The sequence below is a fragment of the Cydia splendana genome, chromosome 22 (assembly GCF_910591565.1).
Source record: "Cydia splendana chromosome 22, ilCydSple1.2, whole genome shotgun sequence".
NCBI classification, from domain to species: Eukaryota; Metazoa; Arthropoda; class Insecta; order Lepidoptera; family Tortricidae; genus Cydia; species Cydia splendana.
Window position 1 is genome coordinate 12,884,534 of NC_085981.1, and position 19,477 is coordinate 12,904,010.

General features: G+C 38.0%; 1 protein-coding gene across 2 annotated transcripts in view; it reads right to left on the reverse strand.

The window, feature by feature from the left end:
- The window catches only part of LOC134801415 (LIM domain and actin-binding protein 1), a 67,356-nt gene that overhangs the window by 8,148 nt on the left and 39,731 nt on the right, over positions 1–19,477 (reverse strand). For both annotated transcript variants that reach the window (XM_063773961.1, XM_063773960.1), the window contains exons 5-13: positions 13,639–13,713; positions 12,785–12,944; positions 8,722–8,816; positions 8,239–8,414; positions 7,460–7,517; positions 6,565–6,720; positions 5,955–6,058; positions 5,143–5,298; positions 135–294 (exon numbers count right to left, since the gene is read on the reverse strand). In XM_063773961.1, coding sequence (XP_063630031.1) covers positions 135–294; positions 5,143–5,298; positions 5,955–6,058; positions 6,565–6,720; positions 7,460–7,517; positions 8,239–8,414; positions 8,722–8,816; positions 12,785–12,944; positions 13,639–13,713 — 1,140 coding nt within the window. The remainder of the gene's footprint in view (positions 1–134; positions 295–5,142; positions 5,299–5,954; positions 6,059–6,564; positions 6,721–7,459; positions 7,518–8,238; positions 8,415–8,721; positions 8,817–12,784; positions 12,945–13,638; positions 13,714–19,477) is intronic.

The window sequence follows — 19,477 nt, forward strand, 5'->3', positions numbered from 1 at the left end:
GCGCATTGTACAGTCGACGTCAAAGATATGTTTACACTTTTGCACCTTACTCCTTTGTAATAAGGCGAAAAACGTATATATCTTTGACGTAGACTGTACTATGTTGGTGGCAAACAAGCACTAGAAAGACATACCCTGTGGCTCGGGCTGGCGCTGCTCCTCGAGCTGTCGGAAGACGTTGATCATGCGCGAGGCGGTGTGGCGCGTGGCGGCCAGCCCCGCGTCGGGCGCCGCGTCCTCGCTGCGCACCACCGAGGGCTCGTGGTACACCTCGGGGGACGGCGACTTGGCTCGCTGAGAACAAATGGGGATTTATTAAGGCGCGGTGTGTAGTAAAATGCGCTTTTTTGTCACCACATTTACAGACTTTTACAAGGATTTCATGGATTATTTTCTAGTATGTATAACTTCAGTCCTTGAACTACGTTATTGCTTGTCAGAAACACGACGGCTCATTTTTTCTCGATAGAATCTTAAATTGAAAACATGCCTAACACTGTCTTTATTTCCTTATGTTAGAAGTACTACGACGAAAATGTATATGAAACTTACTTCAGTCGATAGCTTTTAAGTAAATCTTCATTATTGCTTGTGCTTTTATCGATACGTTAATTTTTTCATTCATCATTTTATGAATTCAACATTTTGCCTACTAAAATGCACCCTACGCGGCAATACCTTGCGATCATTCCTCACGCCAGTATGCCCGTGACCACTGTCAGCGTCGGACCTATGCTGGTTTAGCGGACGTTTCATAAAATGGGTAATCACAGTATAAATATGCAAATATGTTATACACACAATGTTTTTTAACATACTTACGAAGAAAAGCAAAATAATTCTTAAATACGGTGACATTTCAGACATTCGTCCGTCATATTGTCATTTTATAACAAGTTGGGCAGCAAAGGCACACACCCATCTAACCAATCCGGAATTCAGTCACGATTGATAAATTGTGTAAACATATTTTATAAAAGGCTATTAAATTAATCAATTAATTGAATAATTTTTAAACAAAGATATACAGGATTCAAATATGTGGGAGTGTTTAGTGTATGGTGGTAACCATTTCAACACTTTTAGTTTCCGAGATCTGCGTCCTACATGCGTTTTTGTGGAAGTGGTCGAAAAATGGCTATAATGGTTTTGTGTTTGGATTAGGTATTTACATCCTAAGGAAAATAAGTGTAAGTACAATTGATCACTCTAAACTTTTATCGTAATAAAAAAAATGCGAGTGTCATGGGACAATCGGTTGAAACGAAGTTAAGAAAGAGTCGTGACGGAAACTCGTGACGGAAAACTCTTATACTTTTTTTCGCCTAGCCTCCATCCGCCAAGTCCGTACCGTGCGATATAGAACTTTGTTCCAAAAAATGTTTTATAGCCATTTTTTATACAGTTGTTTTTATACCACATTGGTGGCAAGCAATCATACGACCCGCATTTACCCTAGCCTATGGACGCCTGCAACTACAGGGATGAGGCACATCATGCCAAATGTTGATTGATTTTGTGATATAGTCCTAATATATAAAATAAGGCTAATAAAGGAATACAAGACAAGTAACATTTCTGTTTTGTTGAAAATATAATTTACATGTATCTCAAGAAAATTTTAAAAATTAGCGGTAATAATTCGTGTAGTTTTGAAAATTGGTATAATTATACCTTGTGATGTCCAGATAGACATACTAAAAGTCCTCGAGGGTAGGGGGTCTTGGAGGGTGTAGCGGGGGTTGAAGATACCTTTTTTTTAAATTTTTGCTCATATCTCGAATATCTGTACGAATAGCATTATAATTACTTCGAACAAAAGTAAAATATAAACTTTTCTACAAATGTAGTTATTTTTATTTTTACGTTACATCAATACTTTAGGAGCTACAGGTTGTTAAAGTTAACAAAGAGATAAAAAAAGACGAATTAAGAAAACGTCGTTTTTTCGTAATTGTTCATCATAAATCATTTTGCGTGTTTAGAATAAGCAAGCTTAGCGACCTGCTGATGAAACATAAAAAAAACGGTCAAGAGCATGTCGGGCCATGATCAGTATGGGTTCCGGACCGAAGTTACCCGTACGTCAAAATAGTCTGATTGAGTGATTGCAAAAACTCAAAAACGGCTGGAGCGTTCAGGTTTGCTACATTTTTCCTTGAAAGTATACTAAGCACTTTCACGATTATTTCATATTTTTTGGACACATGGTTCAAAAGTTGGGGGAACTAGAGGGGAAAACACCACTTTTTTTCTTTCATATCGATTATTTCACTAGTGTGCGTAAAGCACCATACCCAAAGGTATCATACTACATTCATTGAATGCTGGCTATAATCTGTTTTTCAAAAAACACAATTTGACCGAATCATTAGCTTTGCTAGTATTCTCCCTTATTTTCACTATCTACTTGCCCGAAATTGACTGCTAGAGTTAGACCAAGTCTGCAACGATTTTGATAGCATAGGCAGTGCATGTGTTATTCATAATTTCATAGAAATTTGACGTTTAAAATAACACTTGCACTGCGTGTGCAATCAAAATCGTTGCAGACTTTTCTTGGTCTAACTCTATTACATTTTTAAGGTCTATTAGTAAGTACTAGTTTTTGTCTCACAATAATTTGGCATCATTTGATTAGATTCTCAGTTTGTCGCGGTATACACTCATATTGTTTATAATTAATAATTATTTACACTATCACCGTTACCTACCATTTTTAATTTCATTAAGTACTCATCAAAATACGAATTTGGTAAGAAATCTTATTCAATATTAAATGCCGGAAAGAATCCCGGAACTGACAATTCAGAATACCGATGTCGTCAGAATAAGGACGTAGACGTGCTGCGCGGGAATGGTGCGGTGCGCCGCGCGGGGCGCCCGCCTGCCCGTTCTACCACGCGTCTGCTTCACCCCCTTGAAAACGTACAACTCGAGTATAAGAGCGCCTTAACTGAAATAGTTGTAAACCCAGTGGCCGCGGTTAAATACGAACCAGCGTTTTCAGGTTTCGCGATCAACTACATTTGTGACGGCGCACGGGTAAAGGTACAGTCAGCAGCAGAAGTCGCTATACACTCCAGGTGCTCAAAGAGAGGTAAACGTTTAAACTGTCAAAAAGTTGTTGACTGTCATGGTAGTATTTACTTGTGAGCGCTCAACGTGTCACAAATATCTTAACAGTCGATATTCATTAATTTCTACACTTACACCCTAGTCATTGATACCTTAGCTGTCAAAAAAACACTGGTATCTATGCGGTCAACGTGTCAAATATATCTGAACAATATGGAAACATAGACGTTTAAAGCATACAAGTATGGTCGAATATTGAATGAAAAATAGCCATGCTAATTTCAGGTAAAGCGTTTTGACAATCATCGAAAGCAGTGCAGACTTGTCATCACATACATCTATCTCACGTTTTGTTCTTCAACCATTTGACAGGGGCCTCTCGGTCAACTTACTGCAAACTATTTCTTTTAGCAGAATCGTCAAAACGAATGACACATAGCGAAAGCTAACTGAAGCCGAATTTAGAGCCAATTGTCAAGGCACGTTGTGGTCTCAGTAACGAGCGTTTGCGTTTCAAAGCAGAGACCGCGGGTTCAAATCTCAGTCGCACGCACCTAGATATTACAGCTTTTATTTTTTTTTGGGTTTCATTTCTATTATTAATTTGTGTCTTCTGGTTTTATGTCAATTTCGCATTAGTTTATATAATTTTTGAAGATATGTCACATGTGGTGTATGTACGATTTTCTAACAGGACGTTGTAGGTTTGAACCCGCAGTGGGCGTTCCTTAGATTACTCCTGTGCGGAATGCCATTTGATGTTTACTGCTAGGTTATATAACTAAAAATGGCCCATTTAGATCGGTCAGTATGGGAAAATCTAAAACTATAAGACATACACCGATCTCTTCTTAGGAACCCTGTCATCGATTTTAGTAACAAGAAAAACTGCATTCATACATAAAAAAAAATATGTAAAATATATTTTTCTTGTTACTAAAATCGACGACATGGTTCCTAAGAAGAGATCGGTGTATATCTTATAGTTTCAGATTTTCCCATATTGACCGATCTAAATGGGCCACCCTGTACAGTATATTTTAGTACAATAAGCGGGCTAAATAAATATATTAACATATATTTGCTCTACGGTTTGGAAGAACGGCCGCCTATGACCGATCATAAAATAAAAAAACCGATCATTCTCGTAGAACCTACTTATTTATTGTCTAAGTTTGACACTTGACGATAAAATACTTCTTTAAGAAAGGAGGTGTCAATTCGTAGCTGCTACAGTATTTTTTTTAAAAGTTAAACAGGTAAAATGTTGATGCTTAGTTACCATTGAAATAACAACTGCTTAGCAACTGGTGGCACCCTGGCTGCTGACCAAAGAATATAATACTCAACTGCTGACGTACGTGATTGGCAGTGCGTGTAGGTATTAATGACAGCAGCTTGAATTTGAGTGCTTAGTTACCACTGACTTTCTAACCGTTATTGTCATTGTGATTAAATAAGGGTGTCTGTGTTAAAGAAAAACTCAGAAGTTAAGATATATGTGACGAACTGAAAGCCTACGTGAAAATGACAACTTAGATGTCCTTATTTTTGTGACGATTGAAGTGTTTGTTTTCTTGGACACCTTGCCCGCTCAGGTATATCTGCTGCTGACTGTACCTAATGGCAGCTGGCGCTTACGCTATTAACGCCGCTCCAATACTATTGCGGTGCTACTAGAGGTAAGCGCCAGCCGCCAAAAGGTAGCTTTTCCCGTGCAACGTCACATTTAAGCCACCCAGCCACACAAAACTTGTTTTACAAGGGGGCAAAGTTTGCTCTTTAACCTCTCATGCCTCGCTTGCTCGGGCAAGCGAACAATTCTAGTCTAGCGGCCTAGCGAGTTGTTCGAAAAAGGGAACCTTGAGCGTTGCGGGATACAGGACACGAGACAAGACAGAACAAGGAAAATACTAACTGTAAAATATCAAACAAAATCAATACAAATCATTTAAAAACCGTTAACCTACTGTCAAATTGTACTGGTAACCATGGTTACTCTAGGTTAACCCCGGGTTAGTGGGATGGTGCAAGTGGCGCTAAGATAAATAATATAATGTATACCTGCGTCTGCCTGGGTGGTGTCATGCGGAACTCCTTGCGGGTCTGCTCCGGCTTGTAGGTCTCGAAGAACTTGAAGCGGTCCGTGATGTCCGCCGTCTGGATGTGGACCTCTTCCACTTTGTCTGCTGCACGGACCACATCCTTGGGTATGAAGGGCTGGGGAAATATTTTACAGTTAAAAAAAAAATATTTCAGCCTATATACGTCCCACTGCTGGGCACAGGCCTCCTCTCAAGCACGAGAGGTCTTGGCCTGCTAGCCCAATGCGGATTACACAGCAGATTTGCGGATTGCGGATCTTACAGTTTAAATTTGAATTTTCAAATTATTTAATATTAATTATTAATCACTAATTAAAAGAACTGATCAACCGATTGTTTGACCAACCAATCAATCTGCTATAGTTGCTATACTGAACCAAATAATTATTTCACAGATAAATACCATAAAATTAACCTATACAATGTGGAAAAATAAGTCGGGCCCTGCAGGGTAACTACCTTAAATCCTTAAGTTGGCTCATTTTACTTAAAGGAGACATTCCTTTATTTTAAAAAAGAAACAAAAGTGCATTCATAGATATGGAATTCGGCCATTTGTAAGGCGCTTTCAATATGGCACTTCTTCGACATTGTATGGCAGTATTAATGTATGGACTAAAATTGTAGTCGCATTTATTTTCATGACACAACTTTTGTCTTTTTTTAAAGTTGACAATAAAATTATATATTTTTTTACATTACTGTGATTTTATTCAATTTAATTTGTACTGTACAAGTGTACACAACTACGAAAAAATGAGAGAAACTTACAATTTCCTTCCTCCTGGGCACTTCCTGCGGCGGCGGCGAGGTCGGCGCGTTCTTGGCGTTGGCGTCTAGCTCCAAGAAGATGGAACGAGATTTCTTGCCGATACCTGTTCACAGACATACATTGTGTGAGCAATGGTCCGACATATAGGATCATAACAGCAGTGTTGCTGGGAATATTCATAGAATATTATGAAACTGTTATATTTTTTTAATGCTGACTTCTAGGAAAACATCTACAAACCAATATATTTACTTTGATTTTATTTAACATTTTAGGTGTTTCCTGCTGTCTTAAAAAAAAAACCGGCCAAGTTTAATGCGAGTCGGACTCGCGCACGAAGGGTTCCGTACCATTGTCCATTACCTACGCTAAAAACGGCAAACAAATCACGTTTGTTGTAAAGGAGGCACTCAAATATTTATTTTATTTTGTTTTTAGTATTTGTTGTTATATATAGCGACAACCGTAATACATCATCTATGAAAATTTCAACTGTCTAGCTATCCCGGTTCATGAAATACAGCCTGGTGACAGACAGACAGACGAACAGTGGAATCTTAGTAATAGGGTCCCGTGTTTACCCTTTGGGTACGGAACCCTAAAAATTACCTTCGTTAAAGAGCGCCTGGTCGTCTATCTCCCTGTTCCTCGGTGGCTGGTTCTCGTCGTTGAACACCTCGCCGTTCTCGAAGCGCTGTTTGATCGCTCGCGACTTCTCCGCGTCCAACTCTAGCTCGCGAGAGATCTTATCCGCCGACGTTACACCTGGGAATAGTAATAACGTTAAATGAGACACGTCTTGACAAATCGACGCTTAAGAATCAATACTGTCTAAGTAACAAATAATTTAAAATTTAGACAATTATAGCATATTATTCGTTATTTTTTTCTGCACCTAACTGCATTAAAAGGTAAAAAACGTCAAAAATGTTAGTTGGACAGTATTGATTCTTAAGCGTCGAAATAATTACTTTTAGCAATAATTACGTATCCAATAATTGCAATAATTACGTGACCAGCTGGGTGTGCTATTATTACTTGGCAAAATAAAGAAACTTAAAATATCTGTCAAATTTAAAATACCGTTAAGAGGCATTTTAAGCTATAAAAAACTAGCGACACGCCCCGGCTACGCACGGATTAACAAATTATACACCTAAACCTTCCCCATGAATGACTCTATCGATAGGTGAAAACCGCATGAAAATCCGTTCAGTAGTTTCTGAGTTTATCACGAACATACATACATACAAACAGACAGACGCGGCGGGGGACTTTGTTTTCTAAGGTATAGTTTTTAAATATAGAAACTTAAAATATTCGTCTTTAAAATATCGTTAAGATCTGTATGTATGTCCTAATCCGTCACTTGTGTTGGTTAGAAAGGGATACACATGATAGAGGCATTTTATGTTTTATAAAAAATCCTACAATAATGGATTTCATAAAAAAATACAATCAGTCAATCAAAATGTTTAAACAATAAATAAACTGGGAAACTTACCTTGTTCGCTCTGCATAACGGATTGTTCGTACATCTCTTTGATTTTAGCCTGCTTGCCCTGGAATAGAGAAATCTTCATAAATACACTTAAATAAACCTTTCTAGTCAGTTGGATTTAAGAATCACCTTACAGTCATGTGAGTATATAATCCACTATTAATAGGTGACATAAACACCAAGAAAAGAAAAGGACCTAGGTTACAGCCCTGAGGCACACCTTTAACACAGCTCCTAGATGTAATTTATACTAACAATAATAATGTATCTATCGCTGAGATACAAAATTATATGGATTATTGCTTTATTTCTAACACAGTACTAGGTATTCGCATAGGTACACCGTAATGTTGATATTTCTACATAGTGTTCTTCGACAAACACAATCAAAAGCTTTAGATAAGTCACAAGAAATAAATAAAAAAAACCGGCCAAGTGCGAGTCGGACTCGCACACGAAGGGTTCCATACCATTATCTATAAAAACGGTCACCCATCCAAGTACTGACCCCGCCCGACGTTGCTTAACTTCGGTCAAAAATCACGTTTGTTGTATGGGAGCCCCACTTAAATCTTTATTTTATTCTTTTAGTATTTGTTGTTATAACGGCTACAGAAATACATCATCTGTGAAAATTTCAACTGTCTAGCTATCACGGTTCGTGAGATACAGCCTGGTGACAGACGGACGGACGGACGGACGGCCGTTTTACCCTTTGGGTACGGAACCCTAAAAATATGTTTTAGAAAGTTGTCAAAGTAGTGTTATTATTGTTTTCTCACCATAAAAAGCCTGCTGCGAATATTCTGTATCTCCTGCTTCCTCTCGCGCGTGCGCTCTGAGCTGTTGTGCTGTCCCGTTTCAAACTTGCCGACTATCTCGCTCATGTTGCAGAAGGAGACGGGCTGCTCGCGGCCGTTAGCGGCCTTGTAGGACTTCTTGAGGATTGAGTCTTCGTCTGTAAGAGAAAGAAAAATTAATAAGACAAATAAATATTTGAGGACAGTCTTACAAAGATAGGTTGAACTGTTTGAGCCGCAAACAAAGCGACACTTGTACTGTATCATATGGTAGGGACTAGGCCAAGTTATACAAATTTTTACTAGTTTACTTAAATACATAGAAAACTCGGGAACAAATATTTTTGATAAACATACTAATTAATACGCTTGCCGAGATTCGAACCCAGAACTTCCAGCTTCGCAGAATGGAGCGTGCGTTTCGCGGCCGAGGCGTGAGAGGCCGTTAAACAGGTCTACACCTACCATCCTCATCCTCAGGCTCGCTGGAGCTGGCCTCCACTGGTATACCGTTCAGGTACTCGTCGGACACGCCCACGTCCATGCCCTTGGCTTTGAACCTAAAGAAAGAAAAAAAGATTATTACCAATTCCTATATACAGAAATATTACTTCTAGTTTGTGATTGGTAGAGGATTTTAATCCATTTAATTTCCTAACGCTAATAGAAATTTGAAGTGTTATAAACTTTATTATTATTAAGATAAGATAAAATAAGTTTTATTATGTTTGTTTATTTCTTTCTTTGTTTTTATCAATAAAGTACCCTTTATATCAAGGTAATATAGTAAGGTAATCATCTGTCAATCACAAACTAGGTAACACATACATTTTAACTATTTATGGGCACACTTAAAATAAGGCAAAAATTACATCATATTTTTGTATTTTTTCCTCATGCAGAATTTTTAGGACTTTGAGGCGATGAGGCTTGAATCGTGTATTTATATTTTATTTGGACCTTTAAAGGGTTAAAGAGCATAAAAAGTAAATGTGTAGAAATTTAGAGAACATGCACGCACACGGATACGTATACATGTACGTGAGTACGTACAACACGTACATATGTACAAGTACGTATTGCATAAGCGTAGTCTTAAATAACAATTGTAACTCCCCAAAGTCAGATGAGTTTTAACGACGAGTCATAAATCAAAATGTGTCAACACGTTTTGACTGAGACGTGCCAAAGTATACACTAATGTAATAAACAAACATAGGTATGTGTGTTCAGTCGAGAAACAATACCTCCACTCTAGGTCAGGGGGTAAAAAATTACTTTTCACATCACCTATTCAAAAAAGGGCTTTTTCACATCACCTATTCGAAAAAGGGCTTTTTCTTCCCCGCTAGGAGGGATCAAAGTGGCACTTTTCTTCCCTGCTAGGCGGGATCAAAGTTGTAGTTTTCTGTTCGGACACAATTTTATTCTTTCTTGCATACAATTTTTTTTGGTCAAATAATACATATTTTGGAACATAACAATTTCCTCATAGTGTATGTGTCACACGGTATCAAAATTATTTCGTCTTGGGCGTTAACACTTGAATCCCTCATTACGCTCAGGATTCTACAATGAATCCATGATTGTAGAATCCATCGCTTCATTCAGGATTCAATGTATATACGCCCTTGACGGAAATATATAATTTTGGTCCCTTGTAACACAAACTACTATTTCTACTGCCATTGATATCTACATCAACTTCATTAGAAGCGCGGCGCGTGGGGCGAGCCGGCGCGTGTCTATAGAATCATAACTTATTATGTACCTGTTGTACCTACAAAATACCATTGCAAGAAAATTCTTATAATTCTCCTGACTCCGATACCTATTTAGAACACACACGATACTATTTAAATAGCAGAAAATAGAAGAATTACACAAAAAATTTAAGTAGTCAAAACAAAAATATATCACAATTCACTTTTAAAATAAAGTAGAAAAAAACTAAAATCACCTCTTTTCCAAGACGTCTAACCCCATCGCTAGAAATAAAAAAAACTTCTCGCAACGTCCGACCGGTGTAACGCTAAACGATATATGACAAGGGATCTGACTATTATCCTATACAATGTAAAAAATAGCGTCGATAAAATAAAAATTATAATTTAACGCTAGGAAATAAGGTTAAATATTGAGTAATTTATTTTCGAACACCGCAACTGTAATATTGTGGTGAAGTTTCTGAAAAAAGTTGCCTGTACCACGAGAGAACTTTTCTAATGAGTTATTTTATAAAGGGGTCTTCCATAAACCAATATTTTTTGTACCAACTGAATAGAAAATGTTAATATTAAATATGATAAACAACCAAATTGTATACCTACTGTTTCTGAATCCCTCACTAGGCTCATGATCCTATTGTTACCCTTATATCATCTTATAAATATCAATAAAATGACATACGTCATTTTCCATAAACGTTTATCATCAGTCTTTCAGTTTTTTTGCACTAAAAAGAAACAAACGAATTTTTACTATAAGAAGCCTTCTACTTTTTATCAAAAAAAGAAATAGCATTTACCTGCATCCCTCTCTACCTCAAGGTCAGCGCGCAATGTACGGCGTATACCGTGCAACGGTCGTTGTGCGTTCGCACAGCGTTCCACGTTCAAAAATAGAACGTTCGAAATGTACGCGCTGACGCAAGTGCGGGTGTATAAGGTGCGAACGGATTTGATACTTGGTTTTAGGGGTCGTCCAGAAATCATGTGATCGTTTAGAGGGGGGTGGGGGTAAAAAAATATCACGAACGATTACGATGAGGGAGGGGGGGTCCGAGATGATATCACGTTTTTTCAAAGCGGGAAAGACAAGAACAACAATATTACTCAAAAATTTAATGAGATCAAATAATCCGCTCTATTTCATATGCGTATGTACCCAATAAAAAACATCATTATTATCACGTGATCTTGTGGCAGGGGGGGGAGGGGTTAAAATCACCAAATATCACCAAGGGGGAGGGGGGGTCAAAAATAGGCCAAATATGATCACATGATTTCTGGACGACCCCTTAGGATTGGTTGATATGAAAATGCCAAAAATTTCTAAATTAAAGTTTATTTACTTATGAAATAAAAAAGGTTGTTGAAATTCTAAATCAGATTAAACTTTCAAAGTGAATACAATCAACTTTGTTTTTGTAATTTTGAGAGAGAGGAGAAGAGGAGATGATTCGAGTTACATTGTACTCTTTTCCACAAATATTGGTTATGTCCACTTACTTTTCAGGAAGCAAGTTTGCTTTTAATGCACAATGCACATAAAATGCAAAATGTCTAAATCAATCTTATCAAATCAGTCCTAAATCAATAATAAAAATAACAGAACCATTTACCATTTTCATAATCCAACTAATCACAATTTCACTGTCAAGATCATTCAAGCGAACTACGCACACGTGTAAGCCCCAATACTCACTACCCACAATCGAATCTCAACCTTACCCATCTAAAAATAAGGTCGAATATGTGAAATTCGTGAAGGTGTATAAAAAAAGGATACTTAAGCGATGTAGTAATAGGAGACCGATGAAAGTTGTGGGTGTTTTCTTTGAAGATTATTGACAAGAATATTATTGTTTCGCGGTCGAGTGGTCCTGGGGCGTCGCTGGTATTTATACCCGATTACGGCAAGGCACGGTTATGGCTTTATGACGTATGATTTTACTTGTTAATGCATGTAGGTGTAAAGTTCTCTTTCTAACAAACACAAATGTAACAATGACGGAAAGGGACAAACGATTATCAACTACTTGTTAGAATTGACAGACGATTATGTTTTTAGTAAATTAATCGGATAAAGCCATTGGATTTTAAATTACGATCAAAAATTTACCGCAAGTCACCGCGCTACTTTTCATGCTTACCAACAAGCATGAAAAGTAGCAGCATTAAGGTCTACTGTGGTCTACTCCGGTCTACTCACTTGGCAAGCTTAGAAAGAAGTGCGGTGCTTTTCTCCCTCGGAGCCCTCGGTTCTCTGGGCGCGGTCTACTGTGGTCTACTACGGTCTACTCCGGTCTACTCACTTGGCAAGCTTAGACAGAAGTGCGGTGCTCTTCTCCCTCGGAGCCCTCGGTTCTCTGGGCGCGGTCTAATATGGTCGTGTGGTCTACCATGGTCTACTCCGGTCTACACACTTGGCAAGCTTAGACAACAGTGCGGTGCTCTTCTCTCTCGGAGCCCTCGGTTCTCTGGGCGCGGTCTATTGTGGTCGTGTGGTCTACTATGGTCTACTCCGGTCTACTCACTTGGCAAGCTTAGAAAGAAGTGCGGTGCTCTTCTCCCTCGGTTCTCTGGGCGCGGTCTACTGTGGTCTACTCCGGTCTACTCACTTGGCAAGCTTGGACAGCAGTGCGGTGCTCTTCTCTCTCGGAGCCCTCGGTTCTCTGGGCGCAGTCTACTGTGGTCTACTACGGTCTACTCACTTGGCAAGCTTGGACAGCAGGGCGGTGCTCTTCTCTCTCGGAGCCCTCGGTTCTCTGGGCGCAGTCTACTGTGGTCTACTACGGTCTACTCACTTGGCAAGCTTGGACAGCAGGGCGGTGCTCTTCTCTCTCGGAGCCCTCGGTTCTCTGGGCGCGGGGTCCTCCGCTACGTTCTTTTTCTCGAACACCTCAAAGCGAGACTTCACGTCGAGTTGCGAGAGCTCCTCGAGACCCAGGTCTGGCTTGTCTGATGCTGGGGATAGAAATAAATATATAGGATTAGGTATTAATTATTTTAAGAAATATAGCATGCGGCTTGCAATCCGGAGGTCGCGGGTTCAAACCCCGGCTCGTACCAGTGAGTTTTTCAAAACTTATTGTACGAAATATCAATTGATATTTACCAGTCGCTTTTCGGTGAAGGAAAACATCGTGAGGAAACCGGACTAATCCCAACAAGGCCTAGTTTCCCCACTGGGTTGGAAGGTCAGATGGCAGTCGCTTTGGCCAAAACTAGTGCCTACGCCAATTCTTGGGATTAGTTGTCAAGCGGACCCCAGGCTCCCATGAGCCGTGGCTAAAATGCCGGGATAACGCGAGGAAGATGATTACTGTGCGAACGTTTCATATGCGTATGGATTTCTGTGAAAAACATGATTTTACACAAAATAGGCGTATGTGTTATAAAGTTTTGCGTTTCACTCAGTGGCAATGGCAATAGGTAAATCAATTACATAAAATTTTAAGGATTAAAAAAGAGAGATATATATTGTTTTTTAATTTATGATCGCCATATACAGTCGCCATCAGATATATCGGAGCGGCCAAGGTGCTCACAAATATCGGAACACGCCTCTATTGTCAGGGCGTTAGAGCGCGTGTTCAGATATTGTGAACACCTTGGCCGCTTCGATACATCTGATGGCGACTGTACAATATGACATTACCTCTGGCAACATCGGGTGGTAGCTCGATGGGGTTGCTTTCGCAAATAATCATTTGGTGTTTCTTAGGAGGCGCCGCTGCAAAGAAAAAAAAACATATTCTTAGTTTATGACGTTCATGTATTAAAATATAACAAGCGCTGGTGGTCTAGCGGTAAGAGCGTGCGACTTTCAATCCGGAGGTCGCGGGTTCAAGTCCCGGCCCGTACCAATGAGTTTTTTTATGGATAAAACTACCCTTTCACAGCAGTTTCGGTTAAAATTTAACCAACAACACACATTCAAAACAAACACACAAAATGCCAAAATTTTCTTGGGCGAATTGGGACAGCGTTTAAGGGAAAGAGGTCATGACCCTCGTTCCGGGTCATTCCTGACGCAGAGGCTGTCTATCGCTATTCAGCGTGGCAATGCGGCGTGATGGGCACCTTTGCGTCTGGAAGGGCGCGGGATGAGTTGTTTGACTGAGTGGTGGCTTTGTTTAGTTTAGTTTTAATTTAGTTTATAGTTAATTTTAATGTACACACAAATAAAATATAACTTAAGAACTTTACTCTTTTTATAGTTGAATCATCGAGAGCGTGGAATGTAGTAGTATTGTTTGTTTACAGGCATTCTATATTTGAATTTTCTATTTTCTTGTACTATCAGCATACAACCACTACAAATGCAATTCCATCTTTAGACCAGCGGTGGAACAAAAATGGGTTTTGATAACATTAAAGTTTTTTCTTTTTTGATATGTTATTGCATGCATGTTAAATAACATTTATGTAAAATATTAGAAAATTATAGGTGGAGCGTTCGGCCATATTTAAATATTTCAATTTTGCTAAATAACTATGTAAATATAAAATTAAAGTTACAAAAAACTGTAACATGTTCAATAACACTTTAATTTATTCACAATATTCGGTTTTTAGAAATCTGGAACAGCTGCTTTCTGGTGAACGTAAAAACACGAATTACTTTGTCAATAAAGAATTAAAGTAGCTGATATTGTAAAATTACGATATTATCTATCAACTTAGTATACTTGTAAAAAATTAGAAATGTAGACAATGTGCTTGTCTAGATATTGATTTCTGGTTAAGCAGTATAGCCAATATTGAATTAAAGTTTGTAGAGTTAATATTACACAGTCATAATAAAGATCTTAGTTCCCACACAAAATATTAGAAATATAAAATCACGGCGACACTAAATACTGATACGTAAGTATGCATTCCGCGCTTATATTGAGTTACATTTCAAACGCGCGGCGTTTTCGCGCGCCGCGCTGTGCGCCGTGGCAGGAGGCAGCGATCGACGGTGGCGGGCTAGCGATTAGCGCGGTGCCCGTAAAAAATACGCAAAACGTTTATAAAATTATTATCAATGGTAAATAGTTATATTGTTAATATGTAGTAGGTACACTAATGGAAACTTACCTACACTCATTTATTTCTATATGTACTAGGGATTGCCCGCGGTTTGGTTTACGTAGAATTCGTTATCGTGTTAAGTATAGAAATAATAGATACATTTGAAAATTATTTTAGGTGCATTGTCATACAGATAACCACCCTTGTTAAAGTATTCTTCAAATTCAATAGACAGGTGTCATTTCAATATAATTTTGCGTAATTTGGCGCTTTTAGGTTATAAATGACTAGCGACATATATTTTTTGTTTAAGAGCGATATCCGATATATAATATATCTCCGCTAATATTTACTTTATCATTTAAATCAATTTCAAACTAACGTTATTCAATATTTATCATTTTAAAGTCAATTTTACCAACCAACTGAGCTTTACGAGTATACCTACGGAAACAACTCAAAATTTGCATCAAATTAAATGCCACTCTTCTTATCCGTTTCGAACAATCAAGAGGGCCTTTACGAGCTGATGTAGTGAAAATTTTATTTAACCCTCGTCCCTTGAAACCTTCACTACGCTCGAGGTTCAACTTTACGAACCACTCGCTACGCTTGTGGTTCAATTTTAGAATGTTTCGCTTGTTTGGGTATCAATATTAGCATGATTAATCAACAAATTTTCCCCTTGTAAAACAAATAAATAAGGTAGGTGAGGTGCAGGCATATGAGGCCCGGCGGGTAACAAGGCCCAGCATTCAAAAATAGCAGTTGCTCCCTATTATTCTGAATTTGTACTTGTTGCTAAGAAGATCCACTGTCAGTGCAGGTAAAAAGGTCCAGTCCCGGGCCTTATTGAACGTATGAGATGAAATAATAGATTAAAATATTTTTAGATAATTTTGAATATTTTTAATCTCTCATTAATAAGGCCGATTTGAAGAAACTTCTATGAAATTATGACTTATAAATAACACCTTCACTGCGTGGGCTGTCCAAATCGCTGCAAACTTTTCTTGGTCTAACTCTAATAATTTTTCACTTGCTTTATTGACCTAAAGACGTTTTAAAGAATCAAAAAGTCTAATAACATTTAGACACTTATACTTTTTAAAGGCAGTAACTACTTACTTATATAGGTAACTTTTCTTATTAATACATAGGTAGTTATTTACGATAGAAGTGCGAAAAATTGAAATTTTGCAACGAATGACGAATTTTAAAACACGGCCAAAGGGAGTGTTTTAATGTGCTTATTATAGCACCGGTGTCGTAATGTAGCACCAGGGCCCTATTTCACCAACGTGACATTGTTGCTGACGTCACAGGCATCCATGGGCTACGGTTATAGCTTACCATCGGACGGGCCTTATTCCTGTTTGTCACTATCATTGTATTATTAAAAAAAAACTTTATTATATCGGCAAAAAACAGGTATCTTTCTTGTGATGTTTATGATGATAATGATGACAATTGACACAAGATTTCAAAGAACTTTCGGTAATTCATGACAGTAAATGAGTTCTGTGTCGGAATTTCGTGACAACTGTCATATTTCTTGTGACAATTGTCCAAGTCCCAGCCCCCCCTTTGCTACAGTCCAACCCGAAAGGCACCTTAGGTCGGCGCTTACGTCATTATTACCGGCGCCCTAATACTAATGAAATGAAAATGAAATGAAAAATATTTATTTCGAGCAACTATGGACTCATACAGATTTGTTAGTAGACTTACGTTCCTAATATTAGTACCTAATTAACTATTACAATATATATACACTGCTGGAAACATGCATTTCGCAGCAGTGTCTCATATACGGGCAGTCAAGTCTGTCCGCTATCACACACAGGATAGGGTTGGGGCTGGCCCGCACCCGGCGCACCAGGGATGTGCATCGTGCAAACTAATGCGGTGCTACGCGACGTAAGCGCCGACCGCCATATTCAACGTGGTTTGTCACATAGTACCCTGTAAAGGTATGATTCCAGGGATAAAAAATATGTTATAACGTTATCCAGCGTATAATGGAATTCATAAAAGTTTTTCTTTATAATTACTACAAGTAAATTTGTTCATATTTGCATATTATTAAAAAGGTAAATGAAAAGTAATTGAGTAATTTAATTACTAATTAATGTAATCACAATTGCAAATTACACAGAAAAATTAATTACATGTATTTTAATTTTATGTAATTAAATTACAAACATTTTAATTACATGTAATTAAATTACACGAGTAATTTATTACATGTAATTCAATTACACGAGTAATAAATTACATGTAATTAAATTACACGAGTAATTAATTACGCCCAACACTGGTTGGTGGCAAACAACCACACCGCTCGTCTGATGGTAAGCGGTTACCGTAGCCTATAAAGGCCTGTGACGTCAGTAACAGTGATGTCGACAAATGTCGCACCTGTCACGTTGGTGAAATAGGGCCCAGATGTACAGTAAAAATCATGTTAAAAGATAATACTAACTGTTACGAATAAATATTTATACTGTAAAAAATTATCCCACCAAAAACATTTTCATGTAAAATGTTGCTAAGACGAAACCATAAGCCTAAGACTCGCACTGTTAAAAAGTTATCAGATCTCTTGTCGAGCCAAGCTTCAAACTCTACAAGCCCCTTCACTAACTCTACACCTTAGTCAAAATATGTGGCTTGGCTGTTTTGCTACCGCCACATGGGCATAAGGTGAAAAACTTATTATAATCATTATTTTTAGGGTTCCGTACCTCAAAAGGAATAAAACTGAACCCTTATAGGATCACTCGTGTGTCTGGCTGTCCGTCTGTCACAGCCTATTTGCTCCGAAACTACTGGACTAATAAGTTGAAACTTGTCTATAACCCAAAGACATACATGTAAAGTAAATATGTAATATAAATTTAAATAAAAGGGTCACTTTTGAGATGAATGATAAATAGAAGAAAAAAAACTATATCTTTGTTATATATCAAATGAAGGGGCTCATTTTAGAATTAGAATCTCAAATATATTTTTTTCATAATTTTAAAATAAATAGTTTAGAAGTTATTTAAGAAAACAGGCAAAAAATTAACATTACCCTTATCTCCGAAACTACTGGGTCTTTTTATTATGAAAAAAATACACATATTAGCTCTTTACCTATAGATGACAGGAAAACCTATTAGAAATGTGGAGCTAAGCGTGAGCAGGCCTATGGAACTCTCTGCGCGAGCTCGGATTAATACCTACGAATCTGCTCCCGTTCACGGTAGAAAAGCAAGCCAGTTGGTTGCCACACGCGCTCACGTACGCACGTCACCGCGCGCCGCACTGTCAAATTTTACGATAGTTACACGGACGGCGGGATTCGGGAAATGAATTAGAGATGCACTAGATAAGAAATAGTAAAGATATGTGACGTTCCACGGCAAAAGGTACCATTGCCCCGACTGAATATTGGAGTGGCGATCATAATAAGCGTAAGCGCCAGCCGCCATAAGGTACCTTTTGCCGTGGAACGTCACATATCTTTACTATTTCATATCTAGTGAAATCTAACGGCGCGATATCTTAAAGTTCGAATCGCGCGGGTAGTAGGTACCTACCTACTATTGAATTTCTTTAATTAAACATGTAATGTTTAATATGTGTGACAAATGTATAAATTTAGATATCTATCTATTTGAAATAGGTAGTAAATTTTTAATTTATTTTGGTAAATGTTTATTTTAACGACAGTAAGTTTACACCGGAAAGTGCCTACTCATTTTTGCTCTGGTTAACTTATAATTAATTACCTTTATTCATGGGGTTTCTATTATTTTTCTTTACTATGTAACATTAATCTCTATCTGGTTTTAAATCACACGAAGTTTTAAAACTAATTCTTGCTGGGATTATTGCGTGGTTTATAAAACGGCATAAACACTGCGGTTACTGCAGGGACATATGACCTTTTAAAATGACTATTTCGCAAACACTAAAGCATAATCGGAATATTAGGTATAATTTAAGATTTAGCTTTCCTTTTATTTCACTCCTCTGTTTAAGTGGGTATTTATTTATCATTTCTAAGCGTCAGCAACCCTAGCGTTGTGCCGGTGCGCGCGGTGCGGGGAGCGGCGCGTTGAAGGTCACTCCATTGTATTTTTGTGTAGGTATCAAAACGGTAGGTACTTGCGTTTTGTTTGAGAGATAAGTATCTGTTCGTAAGAACTATTGTATAATCTGTGGCGTGAGTCGGACTTAAGTACTTAGTTTTTGATCCGATCCCTACGGGTTTTTAAAAGACATTTTACTCACTTTTCACTAAAAAAACATATTGTTAAAAATTGTGTAATGTACGGAACCCTTGGAACGCGAGTCCGACTTGCACTTGGGCGATTTTTTTATTATACATACAATAGTTCTTGTAGAAACGAAACGGCCGAGCTACATACTTTGACTAAGGTGTAGAGCTAGTGAAGTTAGGGCTTGTAGAGTTAGAAGCTTGGCAA